Source organism: Elephas maximus, chromosome 4, assembly GCF_024166365.1.
Source record: "Elephas maximus indicus isolate mEleMax1 chromosome 4, mEleMax1 primary haplotype, whole genome shotgun sequence".
NCBI lineage: Eukaryota > Metazoa > Chordata > Mammalia > Proboscidea > Elephantidae > Elephas > Elephas maximus.
Window position 1 is genome coordinate 137442439 of NC_064822.1, and position 23568 is coordinate 137466006.

Genomic DNA, 23568 nt, shown 5'->3' on the forward strand with positions numbered 1-23568 from the left:
GGAGCATTCTGGCTGTACTTTTTCCAAGACAGATCCGTTCGTTCTTCCAGCAGTCCATAGTACATTCAATATTCTTCACCAACACCATAATTCAAAGGCATCAATTCTTCCTTGGTCTTCCTCATTCACTGTCCGGCTTTCATATGCATACAAGGCCTATGAAAATACCATGGCTTGTGTCAGGTGTACATTAGTTCTCAAAGTGACATCTTTCCTTTTTAACACTTTAAAAAGGTCTCTGGCAGCAGATCTGCCCAATGCAATGCACTGTTTGATTTCTTGACTGCTGCTTCCATGGGCTTTGATGGTGGATCCAAGTAAAATGAAATCCTGGACAATTTCAATCTTTTCTCCATTTATCATGATGTTGCTTCTTGGTCCAGGTTGTGAGGATTTTGTTTTCTTTATGCTGGGATGTATTCCATACTAAAGGCTGTAGTCTTTGATCTTCATCAGTAATGTTTATCCTAGCGGTGGAGATATTGATGTTTTCTTCTTATTCCTACTATTTTTTCTTTTTCTACAATTTCTGCAGACATGTTATTTTAAAAATAATACTAATAAAATAAAAACAAGCTTAATTTTTAAGAAGAGAACCAACTCAATCTTCAAGTAATGATTATCTTCAATTCCGGTGGTTCATTTCTTATAACCTAGGAAGCACAGGTCTTAAATATGTGAGTATAAGTAGTCATAAAAAATGAGGAAAGGAAACAAAAGACTATTTAGTGAGTCATCCTGCAAGAGGAAAATTATTTAGCATACATACTTTTAGTGGCTTCTTTCTTCCAGAGAATGGCTGAGTTTGGCTCCTAGGAGAAGCAGCAACTCCCTTAATCTCTAAATCCATTCAAGTTCACGTATTTACCAAGCACTATACTTTGAAAAAGGTAAAATAAAATTAAAATGATTCTTTGTACTATAATTTTAAATAAACCATGTAAGTATATAATAATCCTACATGGAAGGAAATCAGGTAGTTAATCACTTTTACTTCTTTCCCTAAAATCAATTCTGTGAAAAAAAATTTTTTTTAATTACATTATGTAAAGGAGCCCTGGTGGCAGAGTTGTTAAGCACTAGGCTGCTAACTGAAAGCTCAGTGGTTCGAACCCACCAGCTGCTCCATAGTAGAAAGATGTCACAGTTGGCTTCCATAAATATTACAGCCTTGAACAATACCCTGCTCAAAAAAGACTGGATTATAGAAGACATTTAGGATGGAATGAACAAATTCAGAGAATCCAATGAAAATGAAAACACTTCCTATCAGAACCTCCGGGACACAGCAAAAGCAGTGCTCAGAGGCCAATTTATATCAATAAATGCACACATCCAAAAAGAAGAAAGGGCCAAAATCAGAGAATTATCCCTACAACTTGAACAAATAGTAAGAGAGCAACGAAAGAAACCCACAGGCACCAGAAGAAAAAAAATAATAAAAATTAGAGCTGAACTAAATAAATAGAAAACAGAAAAACAATTGAAAGAATTAACAAGACCAAAAGCTGGTTTTTTGAAAAAAATCAGCAAAATTGATAAAGCACTGGCCAAACTGACAAAAGAAAAACAGGAGCGAAAGCAAATAACCCGAATAAGAAATGAGATGGGCAATATAACAACAGATCCAAATGAAATTAAAAGAATCATATCAGATTACTATGAAAAACTATACTCAAACAAATTTGAAAACCTACAGGAAATGGATGAATTCCTAGAAACTCACCACCTACCTAAACTGACACAAACAGAGGTACAACAACTAAATAGACCCATAACAAAAGAAGAGATTGAAAAGGTAATCAAAAACCTCCCAACAAAAAAAGCCCTGGTCCAGACGGCTTCACTGCAGAGTTCTACCAAACTTTCAGACAAGAGTTAACACCACGGCTACTAAAGGTATTTTAGAGCATAGAAAAGTACGAAATACTACCGTACTCATTCTATGAAGGCACCATATCCCTGATACCAAAACCAGGTAAAGACACCACAAGAAAATTATACACCTATATCCTTCATGAACTTAGATGCAAAAATCCTCAACAAAATTCTAGCCAATAGAATTCAACAATATATCAAAAAAATAATTCACCATGACCAAGTGGGATTCATAACAGGTATGCAGGGATGGCTCAACGTTAGAAAAACAATTAATGTAATTCACCACATAATTAAAAGACAAGAATCACATGATTTTATCAATTGATGCAGAAAAGGCATTTGACAAAGTTCAACACTCTCAGCAAAACAGGAATAGAAGGAAAATTCCCCAACATAATAAAGGGCATTTATACAAAGCCAGCAGCCAACATCACCCTAAATGGAGAGAGCCTGAAAGCACTCCCACTGAGATCGGGAGCCAGACAAGGATGCCCTTTATCACTGCTCTTATTCAACATTCTGCTGGAAGTCCTAGCCAGAGCAATTAGGGTAGATAAAGAAGTAAAGGGCAATCAGATTGGAAAGGAAGAAGTAAAAGTATCCCTATTTGCAGATGACATGATCTTATACACAGAAAACCCTAAGGAATCCTCAAGAAAACTACTGAAACTAATAGAAGAGTTCAACAGAGTATCGGGATCCAAGATAAACATACAAAAATCAGTTGGATTCCTCTATACCAACAAAAAGACCGTCGAAGAGGAAATCACAAATCAATGCCACTTACAGTAGCCCCCAAGAAGATAAAATACTTAGGAATAAATCTTACCAGAGATGTAAAAGACTTATACAAAGAAAACTACAGTATACTTTTGCAAGAAACCAAGAGACTTACATAAGTGGAAAAACGTACCTTGCACATGGATAGGAAGACTTAAAGTTATAAAAATGTCTGTTCTACCAAAAGCAATCTATACATTTAATGCAATTCCGATCCAAATCCCTAGGACATTCTTTAATGAGATGGAGAAACAAATCACCAACTTCATATGGAAGGGAAAGAGGCCCCGGATAAATAAGGCATTACTGAAAAAGAAGAACAAAGTAGGAGGCCTTACTTTACCTGATTTTAAAACCTATTATACTGCCACAGTAGTTAAAACAGCCTGGTACTGGTAGAACAACAGATACATGGACCAATGGAACAGAATTGAAAATCCAGACATAAATCCATCCACATATGAGCAGTTGATGTTTGACAAAGACCCCAAAACAGTTAAATGGGGAAAAGACAGTCTTTTTAACAAATGGTGCTGGCATAACTGGGTATCCATCTGCAAAAAAATGAAACAAGACCCATACCTCACTCCATGCACAAAAACTAAATCGAAATGGATCAAAGGCCTAAATATAAAATCTAAAACGATAAAGATCACGGAAGAAAAAATAGGGACAACGTTAGGAGCCCTAATACATGGCATAAACAGTATACAAAACATTATTAAGAATGCTGAAAAAAAAACTAGATAACTAAAAAAAAAAACTAGGAGCTCCTAAAAATCAAACACCTTGCTCACCCAAAGACTTCACCAAAAGAGTAAAAAGATTACCTACGGACTGGAAAAAGTTTTTAGCTATGACATTTCCGACCAGCGCCTGCTCTCTAAAATCTACACGATACTCCAAAAACTCAACTACAAAAAGACAAATAACCCAATTAAAAAATGGGCAAAAGATATAGACACTTCACTAAATAAGACATTCAGGTAGCTAACAGGTACACGAGGAAATGTTCACGATCATTAGCCATTAGAGAATTGCAGATCAAAACTACAATGAGATTTCATCTCACTCCAACAAGGCTGGCATTAATCCAAAAAACACAAAATAATAAATGTTGGAGACACTGTGGAGAGATTGGAACATGTATACACTGCTGGTGGGAATGTAAAATGGTACGACCACTTTGGAGATTGATTTGGCGCTTCCTTAAAAAGCTAGAAATAGAACTACCAAACAATCTAGCAATCCCACTCCTTGGAATATATCCTAGGGAAATAAGAGCCTTTACACGAACAGATATATGCACACCCATGTTTACTGCAGCACTATTTATAATAGCAAAAAGATGGAAGCAACCAAGGTGCCCATCAATGGATGAATGGGTCAATAAATTATGGTATATTCACACAATGGAATACTACGCATCAATAAAGAACAGTGAGGAATCTGTGAAACATTTCATAACATGGAGGAACCTGGAAGGCATTATGCTGAGTGAAATTAGTCAGTTGCAAAAGGACAAATATTGTATAAGACCACTATTATAAAAATTTGATAAATAGTTTAAACTGAGAAGAACACATTCTTTTGTGGTTATGAGAGGGGGGAGGGAGGGAGGGTGGGAGGGAGCATTCACTAATCAGATAGTAGATAAGAACTACTTCAGGTGACGGTAAAGACAGCACACAATACAGGGGAGGTCAGCACAACTGGACTAAACCAAAAGCAAAGAAGTTTCCTAAATAAACTGAATGCTTCGAAGGCCAGCATAGCAGCAGCAGGGGTCTGGGGACCTTGATTTAAGGGGACATCTAAGTCAACTGGCATAATAAAATCTATTAAGAAAACATTCTACATCCCACTTTGAAGAGTGGCGTCTGGGGTCTTAAACGCTAGCAAGAGGCCAGCTAAGATGCATCAATTGGTCTCAACCCACCTGGATCAAAGGAGAATGAAGAACACCAAGGACATGAGGTGATTACAAGCTCAAGAGACAGAAAGGGCCACATGAACCAGAGACTACATCATCCTGAGACCAGAAGAACTAGATGGTGCCTGACTACAACCAATGACTGCCCTGACAGGGAATACAACAGAGAACCCCTGAGGGAGCAGGAGAGCAGTGGAATGCAGACCCCATATTCTCATAAGCTCAGACGTAATGGTCTGACTGAGAGTAAAGGACCCCGGTGGTCATAGCCCCCAGACCTTCTGTTGGCCCAGGACAGGAACCACTCCCGAAGCCAACTCTTCAGACATGGATTGGACTGGACAATGGGTTGGAGAGGGATGCTGGTGAGGAGTGAGCTTCTTGGATCAGGTGGGCACTTGAGACTATGTTGGCATCTCCTGCCTGGAGGGGAGATGAGAGGGTGGAGGGGGTTAGAAGCTGGCGAAATGGACACAAAAAGAGAGAGTGGAGGGAGGCAGCGGGCTATCTCACGAGTGGGAGAGTAACTGGGAGTGTGTAGCAAGGTGTACATGGGTTTTTGTGTGAGCTACTGACTTGATTTGTAAACTTTCACTTAAAGCACAATAAAAATTATAAAATAAAATTCTAACCTGGAAAAAAAAAATTACAACCTTGGAAACCCTATGGGGCAGTTTTACCCTGTTCTATAGGGTTGCTATCAGTCGTAATCTACTAGATGGCAATGGTATTACATATGTCCTATAAAAAAAAAAAATATATGGTAGGCTGAATAATGGCCCCCAAAGATATTCATATCCTAATCCCCAGAACCTGTGAATACGTAACCTTACTTTGCGGGGGTGATTAAATTAAGGATCTTGAGATGGGAAGATTATTATCTGGTGAGCCCAATGTAATCACCAGGGTCCTTACAAGAAGGAGGCAAGAGGATCAGAACGAGAGAGAGAAGACATAAAGATGGAAGCAGAAGTCAGATAGGAGAGAAGATTCTAGGCAGCTGGCTTTGAAGATGGAGGAAGAGCATGGGTAGTCTCTAGAAAGCTGAAAGAGACAAGGAATTAAATTCTCCCCCTAGAGCCTCCAGAAAAGCCAACCCTAGTTTGAGCCCTTAAAGACTCAATTTGGGACTTCTGACTCCAAATTAAGTTCCTACTGTTTTCCGGAGTTACTGGGTGGCGCAAATGGTTAAGTGCTTGCCTGCTAACTGAAAGCTTTGCAGTCTGAGACTACAGCAAAAAAATAAGTTTATGTTGTTTTAAGCCATTATGTTTGTAGCAATTTGTTATGTTGTTGTTGTTGTTAGGTGCTGTTGAGTCGGTTCCAACTCATAGTGACCCTATGTACAACAGAACAAAACACTGTCCAGTCTCGCGCCATTGCAGAAATATAGGACTAATGTGTGTCTTTCTTCTTTACCACAATGAAATACATGTATTTACTCTTTCCCCAAACTTTTATGAGTTTTGGTTTTGACGGAGGAGGTTGATAAAAATATTTTTTAGCAAACAGTATTCTTTATCTAATAAAGAGAATAAAACGTAGTAAATGGTTCAATTAGTAATTATGTGCTGATAGGTAATATTAACCGACTTGCAAATATGTAATAAAAGTCAGACAAATATCTGTTATCAAAATTTTGTGTATTTTATTTTACACTTCAACCTTGTATTGAATTTTTTAAAGATTCATTCATATTGTTTTTCTATTATTCCAATTGCATTTAATTAAAGAGCAAAACAATTTTGAGGGATTCTGTTGTTGTTTTAAAGAAATGATAGTATGGCATAGTGCCAACCCTGAGTCAGATACTTTAAAATGCTGATTCACCCCAAAATTTGAGCTTGGGTAAGAACTTAATCACTCTGAACCCAGTTTCTGATGTGTAAAATGAATTCAGTACTAACACCGTTCTCATCACTTGGCATATGATAACACTCAATATGTGATAACTAACAACCAACCAGCCAGTTGCCATGGAGTTGTTCCAACTCATGGCAACCCCATGTGTTTCAGAGTAGAATTACACTCCATAGGGTTTTCAATGGCTGGGATCTTTCAGAAGTAGATTGCCACGGCTTTCTTTCAAGGTGCCTCTGAGTAGACTTGAACTGCAAACCTTTCAGGTAGCAGCCAAGCACTTAATCATGTGCATCACCCAGGGACTCCTGAAAATAATAGGAACTTCATAAATATTTGTTGAATAAGTGAATTCAGTCAATTCAGGTATGAGTTAATTCAGAATTACACAGTATAGAAATGGTTCATCCTGATATCATAGGAGTACTCAAAGGAAAAGCCCTTCATTTATGAAACACTGTGGGATCTATGAAACTAAAGCAATCTGGCTATCAACACCCTATTTCAGAGAATCTTAAAATTTGGACAGAACCTCAGCGATAAAACAACCCAACCTTGTGATTTTTCAAAACAAGAAAAGTGAGACCCCAATTATTTGCCAGTTATTGCAGAGCTTGAATTCACACACAGGTTTCAGACCTCCTCCCAGGATTACAACTCTGCTGATGCAGGTAATAGAAGGAGAGGGAGAATTAGCTGCAGCAACTAAAGAACGGCAGAAACCTAAAGTTGGTGGCATAAGAATCAACATGCCAAACAGATGACCTGTGAGCCAACAGCTGGCATGCATGCCAAGGGCTGTCCTTGTCCTAAGGCAATGATTACTCAGTTCAGGTATGCTTGGGAGGGCAGAAGTGCACTTCTGAATGCCATCTGTCCCCACCCAAACTGCTGTAAGTCATGAGATGTTATTGATAGTTCCAAGTCTTTCTATATTATCTTTCATGCTAAAAAAAAAAAAAAAGTCTGAACTCACCCCTCGTAGGCATTTAAAGAATAATTACTTCCAATTCCATTTATCATCACTTCTTTCTTGATGAACGAAATAAGTTGTTATTATGTTGACTATAGCAAGTCATAAGATAATGGAAAGTGAGTAAGACCTCAAAATTGCCAAATCCAGCCCATAAACAAGGGGAGACAAAAGAGACATGGAAATACAAATTGGGATGTAAAATGTGTGAGGTCAGGGGCCACGCCTACCTTGTTGGCCAGTCTGAATGAACCCTGGGGTCATTTCTAATTTCAAAAAAAGAAAGAATAATCTTCCTGGCTCCCAGGCCACTACCTGCAAAAGGTAGTCCTGGGGAGTCCTGGGGAGGGATACAGGAGCAGCAAACCTCACTTGACCCAACAAGCTGGGAGGGCTGAAAATGGTAATAAACCAGGATGACTCCACCAAAACTGCCTTCAGGTAGGCAGGTGATCTGAAGGGATAACCTGCTTTGTCACTGTCTAGGTACTCGGGGCCAGGGCCGAAAGGGGCAATTCCCTGCGCAGGTTCAAGCCAACCTAAGGCCGCGTCAGTAGGTTGCCTAGCAACAAGCGCCTCCACACTAGAGCCTCCATTTGTCTTCATCGACTTCCAGAGCGAAAAAAAAAAAGTCATAGGCCCAAGCCCTTCGATCCTCCCAAGAAGCTGTGTCCCTCTGTCTCCACAGGAGACTCCAGGCCGTGCGGCTCTCGAAGAACTACTCACGAGAAAACAGAAAGTGATGAAACCGTTCTAGCAGCGTCTACCGGAGGAGCCACCGCTGAAGCGGCTCCGCGGTGCCTAGAAACCCTGGCATGGAGCTGGAGCGGACTCACTCACCTGCACTTCTCCAGCGCAGGGAGAAGGCCAAAGTCCGGCCCGGAAACCGGGCAGTTGTAGTGAATTCTTTCTTTCATTATATTCATTATATTCTATTATATTCTACTGTGTGCCCAGCACTGAAATGGGCGTTTTGATATTACGTACAGCATATGCTGTAATATCTGTTCTCAAGGAGCTTGCAATTACTTAAAAAGATGAAACTGCTGTATAGTGTTATACAATAAAAAAAAGTGTTACACAATACATAATATAAATACATACATATATATTTACATGTAAATAATTAATATAGATTGCATATATATATATATATATATGCACATGTGGTTGTTGGTTGATTCCAGCTCATAACAACTCCACACGACATAGTAGAAGTGCCCCATAAGGGTTTTCTTGACTGTAAAAGGTACAGAAGCAGATTGCCAGGTCTTTCTCCCGCTAAGCCGCTGGATAGGTTCAAACCGTCAACCTTTTGGTTAACAGCTGAAGCTTAAACATTGCACCACCGGGGCTCCTTATATAATGGAAAGGGCAGAGGCTTAGGAATCAAGAAAGTTCCATTTTATTCTTTGCTCTACCACAACTCTATATTTTTGTTCTGCACACAATGTCTTTGAGCTTCAACTTCTCATCTCGAAAAGGAAAATTCTGGTTTAAGTTATTTCTCAGGTTTCGTTCCACACTAACATACCGTGCTGTTGTTGTTGAGTGCTGAATGAGTCCATTTCAACTCATAGCAATCCCATGTGACTGAGTAGAACTGCCCCAGAGGGTTTTTTTGGCTGTAATCTTCAGGGAAGCAGGTCACCAGGTCTTTCTCCCATAACTTTCCTAAATTACACAGCCAAGTGTCAGATACCCAAATTAGAACTAAGATCTTCTGAACCCTAATCCAGTTCTCTTCCCGCAAGATCATTTTTTTTTTTCTCACCGCTCTCTTTCCAAATTTATCTTCTGTCAAAAATATATGCATCTAAGTTTGCAGGCTGGAGGTAGTTTTGTACTAAAAATACAAATACATTTTTTTATTAACTTTTATTGAGCTTCAAGTGAACGTTTACAAATCAAGTCAGTCTGTCACATGTAAGTTTATACACATCTTACTCCGTGCTCCCACTTGCTCTCCCCCTAATGAGTCAGTCCTTCCAGTCTCTCCTTTCGGTGACAATTTTGCCAGCTTCCAACTCTCTCTATCCTCCCATCCCTCCTCCAGACAGGAGATGCCAACACAGTCTCAAGTGTCCACCTGATATAATTAGCTCTCTCTTCATCAGCATCTCTCTCCTACCCACTGTCCAGTCCCTTTCATGTCTGATGAGTTGTCTTCGGGAATGGTTCCTCTCCTGGGCCAACAGAAGGTTTGGGGACCATGACCGCCGGGATTCCTCTAGTCTCAGTCAGACCATTAAGTCTGGTCATTTTATGAGAATTTGGGGTCTGCATCCCACTGATCTCCTGCTCCCTCAGGGGTTCTCTGTTGTGCTCCCTGTCAGGGCAGTCATCGATTGTGGCCGGGCACCATCTAGTTCTTCTGGTCTCAGGATGATGTAGGTCTCTGGTTCATGTGGCCCTTTCTGTCTCTTGGGCTCTTAGTTGTCATGTGACCTTGGTGTTCTTCATTCTCCTTTGCTCCAGGTGGGTTGAGACCAATTGATGCATCTTAGATGGCCACTTGTTAGCATTTAAGACCCCAGATGCCACATTTCAAAGTGGGATGCAGAATGTTTTCATAATAGAATTATTTTGCCAATTGACTTAGAAGTCCCCTTAAACCATGGTTCCCAAACCCCCGCCCTTGCTCCGCTGACCTTTGAAGCATTCATTTTATCCCTGAAACTTCTTTGCTTTTGGTCCAGTCCAGTTGAGCTGACCTTTCATGTATTGAGTGTTGTCCTTCCCTTCACCTAAAGCAGTTCTTATCTACTGATTAATCAGTAAAAAACCCTCTCCCTCCCTCCCTCCCTCCCCCCTTCGTAACCACAAAAGTATGTGTTCTTCTCAGTTTTTACTATTTCTCAAGATCTTATAATAGTGGTCTTATATAATATTTGTCCTTTTGCCTCTGACTGATTTCGCTCAGCATAATGCCTTCCAGGTTCCTCCATGTTATGAAATGTTTCACAGATTCGTCACTGTTCTTTATCGATGCGTAGTATTCCATTGTGTGAATATACCACAATTTATTTACCCATTCTTCTGTTGATGGACACCTTGGTTGCTTCCAGCTTTTTGCTATTGTAAACAGAGCTACAATAAACGTGGGTGTGCATATATCTGTTTGTGTGAAGGTTCTTGTTTCTCTAGGGACAAATACATTTTTAAAGCATAAAAATAGTGAAAGCAGCATGTATAATGTAATTACTCCCTCTATTTTGTCCTTGTACTCCACAAAATTATTCCACTCATTATGCCCACACCAAAAAAAAAACAAACCAAACCCATTGCCATCAAGTCGATTCCGACTCATAGCAGCCCTCCCTATAGGACAGAGTAGAACTGCTGCATAGAGTTTCCAAGGAGCGCCTGGTGGATTTGAACTGCAGACCTTTTGTTTAGCAGCTGTAGCGCTTAACTACTACGCCATCAGGGTTTCTATCCGCACAAAGCAGGGGGGGGGAAGCAAAATTAAATTGAAGAAAAGTAAAAATGAAGAAGCAAAAACTAAAACCTCAACTTTTAAAAAGTTACCAATGATCAATACATTTTGACCAAGGCAAAGGAAGACATTGAGAGAAACCCAAGAAAAAGTAAAGGCAATCACACGAAATAAGATAACATATACAACAACAGTAAAAACAATAATTAACAAGCAGATAAAAACATCGCTAGATATGCATCCTGAAAAGGGAAAGGAGGGTATATAGCAGTATACCTGCACACATATATAGGTTAAAAAAAAAAAATTTTTTTTTTTTTTAGGCTGTGGATATCTTTACATACATATTTGTATCTGTAGCATGTATATTCATACATACAATAGAGCGCAAAGGGGGCACAGTCATAGAAGCTTCCTAGACACAACAAAACACTTCGAGGAACTAAGTTACTGGGACTGAGGCCTGGGGACCATGATGTCAGGGACATCTAGGTCAATTGGCATAACATAGTTCATAAAGAAAATGTTCTGCATCCTACTTTGGTGAGTAGCATCTGGGGTCCTAAAAGCTTGTGAGTGGCCACCTAAGATATGTCCATTGGTCTCATCCCATTCAGAGCAAAGGAGGATGGACAAAACCAAAGACAGAGGAAAATATTAGTCCAAAGGACTAATGGGCCACATGAATCACAGCCTCCACCAGCCTGAGCCCAGAAGAACTAGGTGGTGCCCAAAAGCCACCACAGACTGCTCTGAACAAGATCACAATAGAGGGTTTTGGACAGAGCAGGAGAAAAATGTAGAGCAAAATTCAAATTCGCAAAAAAGATCAGACTTACTGGTCTGAGACTAGAGGAATCCCAATACTATGGCCCCTAGACACCCTTCTAACTCAGAACTGACATCACTCCTGAAGTCTACCTTTCAGTCAAATATTAGACCTATAAAACAATAACCCGTGAGAAACGTGCTTCTTAGATCAGTCAAGTACATAGACCAAATGGGCAATACCTGCCCAAAAGCAAAGATGATAAGGCAGGAGGGGTAGAAAAACCAGAAAATTGGAAATGGGGAACCCAGGGGAGGAAGGTGGAGAGTGTTGACACATTGTGAGGATTGCAACCAATGTCACAAAACAATTTGTGTATAAATTTTTGAATGGAACTGATTTGCTCTGTAAACTAATTTGCTCTAAAGCACCATAAAATGTTAAAAAAAAAAAAAGGTTACCACTGACCCTTAAAAAAACTCTGTTGCACAATTAACCTTGACCATTCCACAAAAATACATTCAAGAAACTAACATTAACAAACACCTGTGTCTATTCCTGGCACTTAGGCATAGTAAACCTAAATTGTTCAGTATTTCTGAATATAGTTCTCTTCGTCATTAGGAACATCGAAAAAACACATTTATACAATAAACAGCATTTTGTTAAAACATCCGTTATAAGAACTATAATCTTGGAATATGTGTTGACTCTGTAAATTGTACTGTTTTGCTCACTTTCAAAACAATTCATTATTCTATGAATGTTGTTATTGTTACAGCCAGTCAATTTCTCTACACAAAATGAAACTGATTTAGCCGTATGTTAACCTTTTATTATTTTGCTAATCCACAATAGTTTGCATTTGAAACTCAACTTTTACTTTACATTTTCATTTATTTCTTCTTTTAGTTATTCATGCATTCAACAAATATATATCGAACACCTACTCTGTGCCAACATATCCTACATTAGTAAAGTGTATAAGCCTATCCAGTATTGCCTTTTAAATTACTGATTGAGTCAAAAATATATATTTATTTATATAGCCCCAACTACATAAATAAAATATAGTTTCTGCTCTCAAGAATCTTTTAATTGTATACAATATTACTATAAAATGAAAGAATGCTCATTCCTTCAATCTCTCATTCAACAAATATTTATTGAGGGCTTATAGGTTCAGTACCTATTCTAGGTCCTAGAGATAATGTAGTGAGAAAAAGGTGCTATATTGGTGAAGGCTACAATCTAATAGAGGAGATAGATATTAAAGAAATTAATAATGTCAGGTAGTGAAAAATATAACCAGGCATAGACACTGAAAGGTGTGGAATGTAGAATGATCAGAGAAGGCTTCACTGAGGGCAATTCAGTGAAAAGCATTATAGTCAAGAGAACAGTAAGTGCAAGGGGCCCGAGGAGAGAGCATCCTTGGCTGGTGGTTGTGAGTAGAGCAGAGTGAAGCAGGGAAGAATGGTAGGGAAAGAGGTCAGACAAGTAATCACAGATCAGATTCTGTAGTGCCTGTGGGCACTAGCCTGGTGGTTAAAGCACTCAGTTACTAACCCAAACATCAGCAGTTCAAACCCACCAGCCCCTCCATGGGGAAAAGACGTGGCAATGTGTTTCCATAAAGATTTACAGCCTTGGAAACCCTATCGGGCAGTTCTACCCTGTCCTATAGGGTTGTTATAAGTCATAATTGACTTTATGGCAGTGGGTTTGATTTTGGTTGTTTGGTGGCCAGGAGCTTGTTGCTGTTAGTTGCCATTGAATTGATTCTGACTTATGTCAACCTCGTGTTTAACAGAACTAAATGTTTCTGGATCTTGCACCATCCTCAGGATCATTGACATGTTTGAGCCTGGGACTTCAGATTTTATATTTAAGTGGGATGAAAAATCACTGGAGGATTTTGAGGTGAGGGGAACTTGTGTTTTAAAAGGAATAATCTGGCTGTTCTAAGGAAAACAGATTGCAGTGAGAAAAGAATAGACACAGAGAAACTGCAGGAGGATACTGCCTTAGTTCAGTCAAGAAAAGACAGTAGACCTGGCCAGGGTGTTAGCTCTACACAAAGTGGGAAGAAGTGGTTGGATTTGGGATATACTTTAAAAGCAGAGCTAATAGGGAGAGTCTTCTTTTAGGAAGCAGTGAATTTCTGTTTATGGTGATGGGGAATTTGTCAACAATTTTTGTAACCGAACGAGGGTTCTTGTCCTGTCTTATTAGCTGATGGAAATAAGATGGACGTTACACCACCAGCTGCAAGGGAAACAGAAAGTGGAAAATTATTGTTGGTGCAAACAAGAACTACGTGGGGCCAAGCAGTTGAAAGACCGTGTACTCCCAGTCCCAGGGGAGCTTGGAACTTTTATGCCCTCCAGTCCGCGGGGGCGGGATTGGTGCCCCAAACCCAACACCTCAGTCCCTCGTATGTCCATATTTGGAGATCCAGGCCCTGAGTTATTTGCAAAGGAAGGAAACTTTCGCTTTGCAAATGAGCTCAGGTGCAGCTGTGCGCTGGAAAACATCTTCCTCTCCTGCAAAGTTCAGGCCAGGGGTCAGGTTCAGGGCCACGGCTCTTCAGGTCCTGCCCACGTACCAAGATCTTGGTTTGGATATGTGCAGAATTTTGGCACTAAACTCAAACCGCGGTTAGAGCCAAGCTGCAGTTAGAAACTGCCGCTTGGCAGGCTTCAAGGGGTGGGACCGCAGAGAAGCACGGGAATACTCAGCGGCTTTTTCATTTTGAGTGATGGTTGCAAAACCTGATTAATGTAATTGGTATCACTAAATTATATACCTGAAGAATGTTTAATTGGCAAGTGCTGTTATATACATTTTTACAACTAAAAAAAAGATCATTCACACACACACAAAAATAGAGCTAACAAGATTTGTAAAGAAGTTGTATATGGGAGAAACAGAAATATAGTACATCCACTCCTTACTTATTGACATGATTAGTTTCCAAAAACGTAAAAATGCAAAGACTGGCATTATAGGAAAATGGGGGATGACTACATCATTACATAAGTGCCAAATTACATCATTCCATAACTACCAAATGACATCATTCCATAACTGCCAAATCACTGAGAATCATGGCCTAGCCAAGATGACACATAATCTTAACCATCACAGCCAGCATTACTCTTACCTCGCACCGTGGTGTTCGCTACTGCCAGACATATGTCATTAATGAGCAAAGTAGTCAGATAGTAGATTTTTTTACTCTTGTCGTAAATGCTACATCTGGGATAACAAGAGAGTTGGTAAGTGAGGAGTGGGTGTAATAAGATAAGCACATGAAGTATTTTCTGAGAGTAATAGGGAAAGAGGAACAAAGTAATAAGAAATATGAAATGTTTTAATGATAGGAGATTCCTACTAACTGGATGACTTCATAAGAAGAAGTCATATTTGATCAGTCTTAAAGGACTTGTTTCATTTATTCATCAGACATTGAACTCCACTATTGACAGGCTGGGACTACAGTAGTAATAAAATAAAATAAATCCCTACCTTGTGGGGCTTACATTCTAGTAAAGGAAGAGACAATAACTACATAAGTAAATTATATCACAAAATGTGAAAATAAGATTTATGGTGAAATATTAAAGTAAAAAAAGGGAAATGACGGTTATAGGTTGTATAACATAAAATAGAATGGTCCGGAGTCTCTGGGTGGTATAAATGGTTAATGTGATTGGCTGCTAACCAAAAGGTTAGAGATTCAATTCTACCCAGAGGCACCTTGGAAGAAAGACCTGGTGATCTACTTCCAAAATATCAGCCATTGAAAATCTTCTGGAGCACAATTCTACTCTGACATGCATGGGGTCTCCATGAACCAGAATCAACTCAACGGCAATTGGTTATGTCTTCTCTGGATTTTGGTACCTACATGCTCCAATTTCGTCTCTATAGCCTTGTAAGGAAATGAAATCTCTGCTGGTTTCTCGGTTTCCCAACAAGCTGCCTCAGCCTGGACAAAGTCCAGATTTCCAGCTCTTGACCTGGGCTCGGTATCAGCAAACGGCTGCAGGGAAAAAGCAATTTCTTACCATCAACTCTGAAATCTCAGCCCCCCTAATACTTTGTTGCCTTAGCAAATCTCTTGAATACTGTTTTGTTTTACTTATTTTTTTGGATTTTCTAATTGTGCTTGATGTGAGCTTTGGCCTGTCACAAACTACTCCATCCTGGAAGTTTAAGCAGCCACTGACATGGGTCTCTAAGGTAGTACTGAATGGGCTGCAAAGGCTACAACAAGCTGGGATACATGGTAGGAGTTATTCCTCCAACTTGTTCTTTTTTCCAAATTATTTGGGAGTTATTTGGCTATTCTTGGCCTTTTGCTCTTGCAAACTAATGCTAAGAGAAGCTTCTCAGTTTCACAGATGACCTTGTTGGAATTTTGTAGAAATTACACTGAATTTATAAATAAATTTGGGAGAATTAACATCTATTATAATTTTTAAATTATATATTCTATTTGTTTTTTGCTGATTTATAGAACTATAACACTTTTTAAATACTAGTCTACTATCCAAGAATCTTACCTAAATCTCTTACTAGTTGTAATTGCTGATTCTCTTGCATTTTTTTAATGACATTCTATTATCTATGAAAAATGCAATTTGTTCTTTCTTTTCATCGTTATATCTGTTATCTATTTCTCTAATAATAATAGTCTGGTTACCCTCCAGTGTAATGCTGAACATAAGCTGTGATTGGCGACTGTCTTTAAAGACAACGTTTCACCATTACATGCAATATTTGCTTTAGGTTTTTAGTTGGTCTTCTTTGCTAGGTTTTGGAAGTTTTCTCTTTTCCTTATTTTTTCTAAGAGTTTTTATCTTAAATGTTTAATTTTACAAATTTCTTTTTCTGCAACACTTGAAATGATCCTAATTTTTTTGCTTTAATACCTTAGTGTTGTGAATTACACCAAAGGATTTCTAATGCAACACAGCCATATTCTAAAATTTCAAGGAGTGTGAAGAGCTAAGTGGTGGACCAGGAATTCAATATTCTTCATGTAAAGATTTAACCTGGTCATAAGGTTTCTACTACAGTTGGCTGGGTTGTTGTTAGTATTTAATTCACCATATTTGTGTTTCATTTGAGAATTGTGATTGGCTTATAACTTTTTGTAATTTCTCTTTATATGGCCTTGACTTCAAGCTTGTACTAAGCCTCATAAAATAAGTTGGTGGTTGGAAACTACTTCTCAAAATGTTTTGGTTACAATTTATATAACATTGGGATTATTTCTTGCTTGGATGATTCAGAGAAGTTTTCTGTAAGACAATTTTGTTGTGCTCTGTGTGTGCATATTTCCGGATTTTTAATTACTATTTAATTTCTTTAATGGTTATGCAATATTCAGGTTTGGGAAAAAATTAGCAAATTTTCTCTTTTAAGTTTTCTAACTTACTGGAATTCTCTTGTACTTTTATCACTGCTCTATCTGTAGTTATATTCCATTTGTTTACATCCTATGTCTTTTGTGCCTTTTCTGTTTTTTCGTGATCAGTCATTATTGAAAACCAGCTTTGCACCTTGTTGAGTATCTTTTTCAGAGACAAGAAATGTAGCATAATGGTTAAAGTATAAACTTTATAGTCAGATGCTTTAATTTATGAGGTGATTAAAAGGGTTAAATATAATAAATCACATAAAGTAATTTGGGCCCCATACAAAGGAAGTTCTCAATAAATTATATTTTTGTAATTAACTTTCTCATTATTTTCTATCATTTCACTAAAATTATTTCTTTCATAGCACTGTTACCGCAAATGGCAGATTCGAGCTGCCTGCCACAAAGTCAATACTGAGACAGGAGGGAGGTAAGCAGCAAGAGGGCTTTAACTGAATACCAGTATGCAAGAAGCAGAGGGGATAGGCTCTCCCAAACTCTGTCTGCCCCAAAAGGGCTAGGTGAAGGGTTTTATAGGGAAAGAAAGGCTAAGCCCGAGGAGTCTGGAGAATTTTTAACTCCCCTTTGAGGTGGTCTTGCAAACCGGCTGCCAGATATGATGATCTGTTCAAGGTATTCTTAGGGTCCCTTCTGGCATCATTGAAGTTTGGTCTTCTGATATCACCGTCTCCTGACTCTTCAGTTCCCAGATCCTAGTACTTGTTTTTCATCTTCAGAGAGAAAACATAGGTTAATCTTAAACTTTTACAAATTCATGAGAGAACAATCAGAGAGCAAAGAATCGCAAGGCATGCTATAGCTCACAGGGGTTTCATCAGTTCCCATAAACGTTAACTATTCTGCCATCTGGATGTTCAAGCAGTATTTTCCCATTACAGCACTTGCCAGTTTCTGACACGATAAATTTTATTTATTTATTCAATTTTAAATTTGATGTTTTCTCCCCTCACTTTCCTATGGGAAAAAGGACTTAATTTCTCTTGATAACTATTATATCCAAAGCCTAGAATCATGCTCAGTACATTGTTGTTGTTGTTGTTGTTAGGTGTCGTTGAGTTCATTTCAACTCATAGCAATCCCACGTGACAGAGTAAAACTGCCTCGTAGGATTTTCTAGGCTATGATCTTTATGGGTGCAGATCACCAGGTCTTTCTCCCACAGAGTTATTGTGTGCGTTCAATCTGCCAACCTTTAGGTTAGCAGCCAAGCACTTAACTGTTGATGCTGAAAATATGAATAAATGAATGGAAAAATAAATAAATTTTTAACAAAGCACATGATCATATTAGAACGACAAACAGGGAAGAAAATTTTGATGGAGAAAAGAAGTGCAGCAAAATTTGGAGAAAGGGCCACTACATAAATGAATGAGATATTTAATGGACTTGGCTGGGCTCCCAAATCTCAATATGAAGGAATTCCCTTCTTTCAGGGACATGAAATTGGGTGTTATTGATTGCCAACAATAAAACTATCCACTTTATAGTTTTGTCTATTTTGGGATCTTGTGCCTTCAACAGAGAAGGCATTTCTGGAAATATTTGCTCCCATGACATTGTTGGAAAGGGGGCATCATAAAAATTCTTAAATAGTGTGGAATGGGGGGAGGGGAGGCAGAGAAGCTTTCCTTCTCTTAAAAAAGTCAAACTAATTTTATTAAGTTGATTATCTTACTAAAAAAGTCCGAAAAACCAGTGAATGCTTTTAATTTTATAATATTTTCTTTCCTATTTTAGATCAGAGACATGATATATTCAAAATATTTCAGTGTTAATTCAATTATTTCCTTCCTTTGAAAGTAAATTGAGCTCCTAACTGTTCTGTCGATAGAATATCCAGATTGGAATGCAAAGGGGAAAACGCCTCAGTGGATAGCATGTAATCCATTCTGCCTGGTTTTCATTCTTCTGAGAATATTTTTATAGAATTAATCATTTAATTGTCATTTTTATACAAAATAATTTCCCAGATATGACTATAAAGGAATAGTTTGTGGCCAAATACAACTCATCAATAGTTTAACACGCTACTAAACCTTCCACTCTCTTGTCTGTTGCCTAAACTTAACGTCTTTTTTAAATTCTAAAGGCATTTTGTAGTGTGAAGGAAGGTTGAGCAATAGTCTTAAGTTTCTTTTAAAACATCACAATTATAGTATATATGTATTAAAAAGGAACCCTGGTGGTGTTCTGGTTAAGCACTCAACTGCTAACTGAAAAGTCAGTGGTTTGAATCTACCAGTGGCTTCACAGGAGAAAAGACCCGGTGATCTGCTCCTGTAAAGATTACATTGTAGGAAACACTATGGGGCAGTTCTACTCTGTTCTGTAGGGTTGCTATGAGTTAGAATCAACTCAATGGCATACAACAACATGTAACAAGCTCTCATTTTCTAACTAGAATGGATTGCCATGGTAGTCACAGTAAACTTAATAAACTAAAGATGTTTCAGATTTTATTTTCTTGATGTGCCAGTGGTTTCCTTTAAGAATAGCCTCAACATCATTCAGAATTAAAATGGGATTTAGGAAAGTTTCAGGTGAAATTTAAGATCATATATTATGGTCATAGCCAATGGTTGGGGAAATAAGGACGAATGAAACTCAAAGAGGGGAACCAATGAAATTTTAAACCTTCGAAAATAAATGTATGTCCTGAAAATTAAAATCATGCTCTTTTAGGTGAATATTTAAAAATGTGCCCTGTATAAAATAACAGGGTGCAGACAGTATACCTTAAAAAAAAAAAATTGCTATTGAGTTAATTCTGACTCATAGAGACCCTATAGGACAGAGTAGAACTGCCTCCATAGGATTTCCAAGGAGGAGCTGGTGGTTTCAAACTGCCCACCTTTGGATTTGCAGCTGTAGCTCTTAACCACTGCACCACCAGGGCTCCAAAGATACACAAGAGTATCTGTAGTGTAGATAACAGCATCTCTACAAATCAAAGAATGAGTGAATTCTGGCATTTCTTTTGTCTGAAGAAAAAAAAGCATTACTCAGTTAATTCAGTTTTAAAAATTGTTTATGCTGAATTGTTGGCTATTGTGGACTAAATTATCTGGATCTTTTTCTTCTCAATAAGTCAACCACAAGGGTGCCAAGGCCACTCAAATGGGAGAAAGAACAGTCTTTTCAACAAATGGTGCTGGGGAATCTGGGGAGCCACATGCCAAAGAATGAGGTTAGGCCCTTACCTGTATATACAAAATACAAAAATTAACTGAAAATGAATGAAAACCTAAATATGAAAAGTAAAATTATAAAATTCTTGGAAGAAAACACAGGAGCAAATCTTCAGAACCTTGAATTTGACAATGATTTTGTAAGTATGACACCAAAAGCACAGGCAACAAAAGGAAAAACAGATAAATTGGACTTCATTAAAATTAAAAACTGTTACATCAGATTACACACCAAGAAAGTAAAAAGACAGCCCACAGAATGAGAGAAAATATTCGCCAATTATATATCTGGTAAGGGTTTAATATCCAGAATATATTAAGAACTACACAGCTCAATAACAAAAAGACAACCAAGTTAAAAAATGGGCAAAGAATTTGAATAGATATTTCTCCAGAGAAGATACACAAGTGGTCAATAGCTACATTAAAAGATGCTCAACAACATTAGTCATTAGGGAAATGTAAATCAAAACCACAATGAAATACCACTTCACACCTGCCAGAATGAGAGTAATCAGTAAAATGAAAAATAATGAATTGGTAAGGATATGAAGAAACTGGAACCTTCAGCCACTGCTGGTTGGAATGTTAAATGGTTCAGCCACTGTGGAAAACAGTTTGGTAGTTCCTCAAAAAGTTAAACATAGGATTACTATATGATCAAGAAATTCCACTCATAGGTATGTACCTAAAAGATTTGAAAACAAGGACTCAAACAGATGGTTTTACATCACTGTTCATCGCATAGTTATTTGCAACACTGAAAAGGCAGAAATAACCCAAACATCCATGGACAGATGAATGGATAATCAAAATATGGCATATTACAATGGAATATTATTCCATAATTAAGGAATTCCATTTTTTCAGCACTAGCCACCTTCACCCCGTAATAGGCTCTGTTGTTGTCATTGCTGTGTGCCGTTGAGTCAATTCTGACTCATAGTGACCCTATACCACAGAGTAGAACTGCCCCATAAGGTTTCCTAGGCTGTAAGGAGCCTGGTGGTGCAGTGGTTAAAGCACTCAGCTGCTAACCGAAAGGTTAGCAGTTCTAGCCCAGCAGTTTCAATTCTCCGCTCTGTGGAGAAAGATGTGGCAGAGGCTTCTGTAAAGATTACAGCTTTGGAAACCCTATGGGGCAGTTCTACTCCATTCTGCAGGGTCCCTATGGAGCAGACCTTGGGTTTGAACCACCAACCTTTTAGTAAACAGCAGAGTGTTTAACATAAACCCATTGCCGTCAAGTCAGACTCATAGTGACCCTACATAGAATAAAACTTCCCCATAGGGTTTCCAAGGAACGGCTGGTAGATTTGAACTGCCGACCTTTTGGTTAGCAACTGAGCTCTTAACTGCCGTGGCACCATGGCTCTGCAATAGGCTCTAGCCATACTTACATACCTCTCCCAGGGTGTATTACATGCTTTTCTCTTTTAAGAATGCTGTCTTCCACCTTTCTGCTTCACCTTCTTGTTATCACATTCTCCAGAAAGGCTTCCCTGGTCTTCCATAAGGGAGTTAGTTGCCTCATACATGCAAAAGTAACATTATGGCTTTGCATTTATCACATGTATTAAAAATGCTTGTTTGTGAATTCTCTAAACTGTAAGCTTCTTGAAAGTGGGGTCTATGTTGTGTCCACTGGTATTTCTCAATCACCTTACACAGCGCCTGGTAATAAATATTTAGAAAAAGAATAAAGGAATGAATGAAACCACCTTGTGTAGTTCTACTGCTTTTCAACTGGGTGCATGATAGATACTTTTTAAAAACACACTTATTTTTAGAGTTTTTTTTTTTTTTTTGGACAGTTACAATGCCTTCTTTGTGGCAAAATTCTTCCCCAACATCAATGATTTTGAATAACTGTTTAAAGCTATTGAGCACAATATGTTATATGTCAACGAGTATCCCAGAACAAACACGCACTTTCGATTTTGTGCCTAGAACTTAAATGCTTTAAAAGTTTCTCTTGAGCAAAATGTTTACTGGTAAAGACAACAGGACCAAAATCTGCTAGGACACCAGCCATTTTTGCCGGAAAGAAAGAAATGCAAACAAAAAATATGTTCTTTTCTACTATGAAAGCAATTTTTCAGAGGTGAATATGAATATTTTTATTCCAGGCTGTCTCATACACTGCCGGTGAGAGAAGAACTAGAAATAGTTTAACCTTCTGACAGTTCGATGATCCCCAGTCAAGCCCCCTAAAATCCTGAGTTTCTCACTATTTCATTTATTTTATGGTTTTTCACAAAGGCTCATTAAAACAATGAGAGAAAATCTCAATCAGTGAAGTCGGTCTTAACGAGGATATTCTTTTGCCCATGTGGACAATAAAGAGCACAATGTGCATCAATTTCCCAGTTCAACACGATAAGGAGGAGGAAAAAAAATTAACATAATGATCATTGGTATTGCAGGAGAATGATCATTTTCCCTTACATAATTTTTTTAATCAGAAGGCTCCTAAAACAAATTACTTAGCAATTAACATTTATTGATAACTTATTAATGAACCATGTCACATCATTTGGTATCAGAAATCAAAACTGGACAATATTTAGCTACGTTAATTTAGTGCAAAGCCTACATTCAGTTAACTCAAGTCTCTCCGGAGGCTGTTCGACGGACATTCACTTTCTCCACCCGGTAGTTGACTCTTCCGTCGGCGGCGCGCACTACCCAGTAGACTGGCAGGTCACCGGGGCGTGCCGGCGCGTGCGCACTGGCCAGGCCGCGGCGGGTGGACCATGGAGTCCCCAAGGCCCTTCGCCTCGGAGTGGCGGTCTCAGCCGCTTTCCCTGGCGCCATGGGTGTTTTGAAGCTGTGGCTCTGTGAGCTCTGGCTACTGCTGCTGGGTTCCGGTTTGAACGCGAGATACTTGCCACTCGAAGAGGACGTAGACTTTATCAATGAGTACGTGAACCTCCACAATGAGCTCCGGGGCGACGTCATTCCCCGAGGGTCTAACTTGCGCTTCATGGTGAGCCCCCGAAGGCAGTTGCCAGAACCTCCAACAACCCTTGTCACTTCGCTCCCCTCAGCCTCAGAAAGTCTGGAACACTGCTCTGAGGCTTAAGGATGGTGAAGAACCGCCCTTTTAGTTGGGTTAAATTAGCTTTTCACTAGCTTTTGCCTCAAACCTCTGCTAAGATCAGTTTTTTTATATTAATTTTTCTGCTTGGGTATTCGAAGCTTATGCAAGTAATGTAAATATGGTCTCTACCTTTATTGTATGCATAGTATAGGTCTGGTGGTGCAATGGTTAAGCACTGGGCTGCTAACTG

At 38.7% G+C, this 23568-nt stretch overlaps 3 protein-coding genes and 1 long non-coding RNA gene across 8 annotated transcripts in view; 2 read left to right on the forward strand and 2 right to left on the reverse strand.

The window, feature by feature from the left end:
• The window catches only part of CAPS2 (calcyphosine 2), a 53046-nt gene extending 44832 nt beyond the window's left edge, over positions 1–8214 (reverse strand). For 2 of the 4 annotated variants that reach the window (XM_049883915.1, XM_049883912.1), the window contains exons 1-2: positions 7431–8208; positions 770–879 (exon numbers count right to left, since the gene is read on the reverse strand). In XM_049883915.1, coding sequence (XP_049739872.1) covers positions 770–850 — 81 coding nt within the window. In that variant the 5' untranslated portion in view covers positions 851–879; positions 7431–8208. Of the gene's footprint in view, positions 1–769; positions 880–7430 lie in introns of all 4 variants that reach the window. The other 2 variants (XM_049883913.1, XM_049883914.1) reach the window with 2 other exon arrangements.
• Positions 8215–17406: 9192 nt separating this feature from the next.
• Positions 17407–22966, reverse strand: LOC126075816 (uncharacterized). The gene is made up of 3 exons (XR_007517280.1): positions 22872–22966; positions 21680–21949; positions 17407–17797 (listed from the first exon to the last, which is right to left on the reverse strand). It is a non-coding gene; the product is annotated as an uncharacterized LOC126075816 (long non-coding RNA).
• Positions 22967–22978: 12 nt separating this feature from the next.
• Positions 22979–23568, forward strand: part of GLIPR1L2 (GLIPR1 like 2) — a 68464-nt gene continuing 67874 nt past the window's right edge. The window contains 2 exon segments of the mRNA XM_049883922.1: positions 22979–23089; positions 23092–23264. Of these exon segments, the coding sequence (XP_049739879.1) occupies positions 23032–23089; positions 23092–23264 (231 nt within the window). The 5' untranslated portion in view covers positions 22979–23031.
• GLIPR1 (GLI pathogenesis related 1) overlaps positions 23110–23568 on the forward strand; it is a 113772-nt gene continuing 113313 nt past the window's right edge. Inside the window, exon 1 of one of the 2 annotated variants that reach the window (XM_049883919.1) lies at positions 23110–23197. The gene's annotated coding sequence lies outside the window, so the exon portion shown is untranslated. The remainder of the gene's footprint in view (positions 23198–23568) is intronic. The other variant, XM_049883920.1, reaches the window with a different exon arrangement.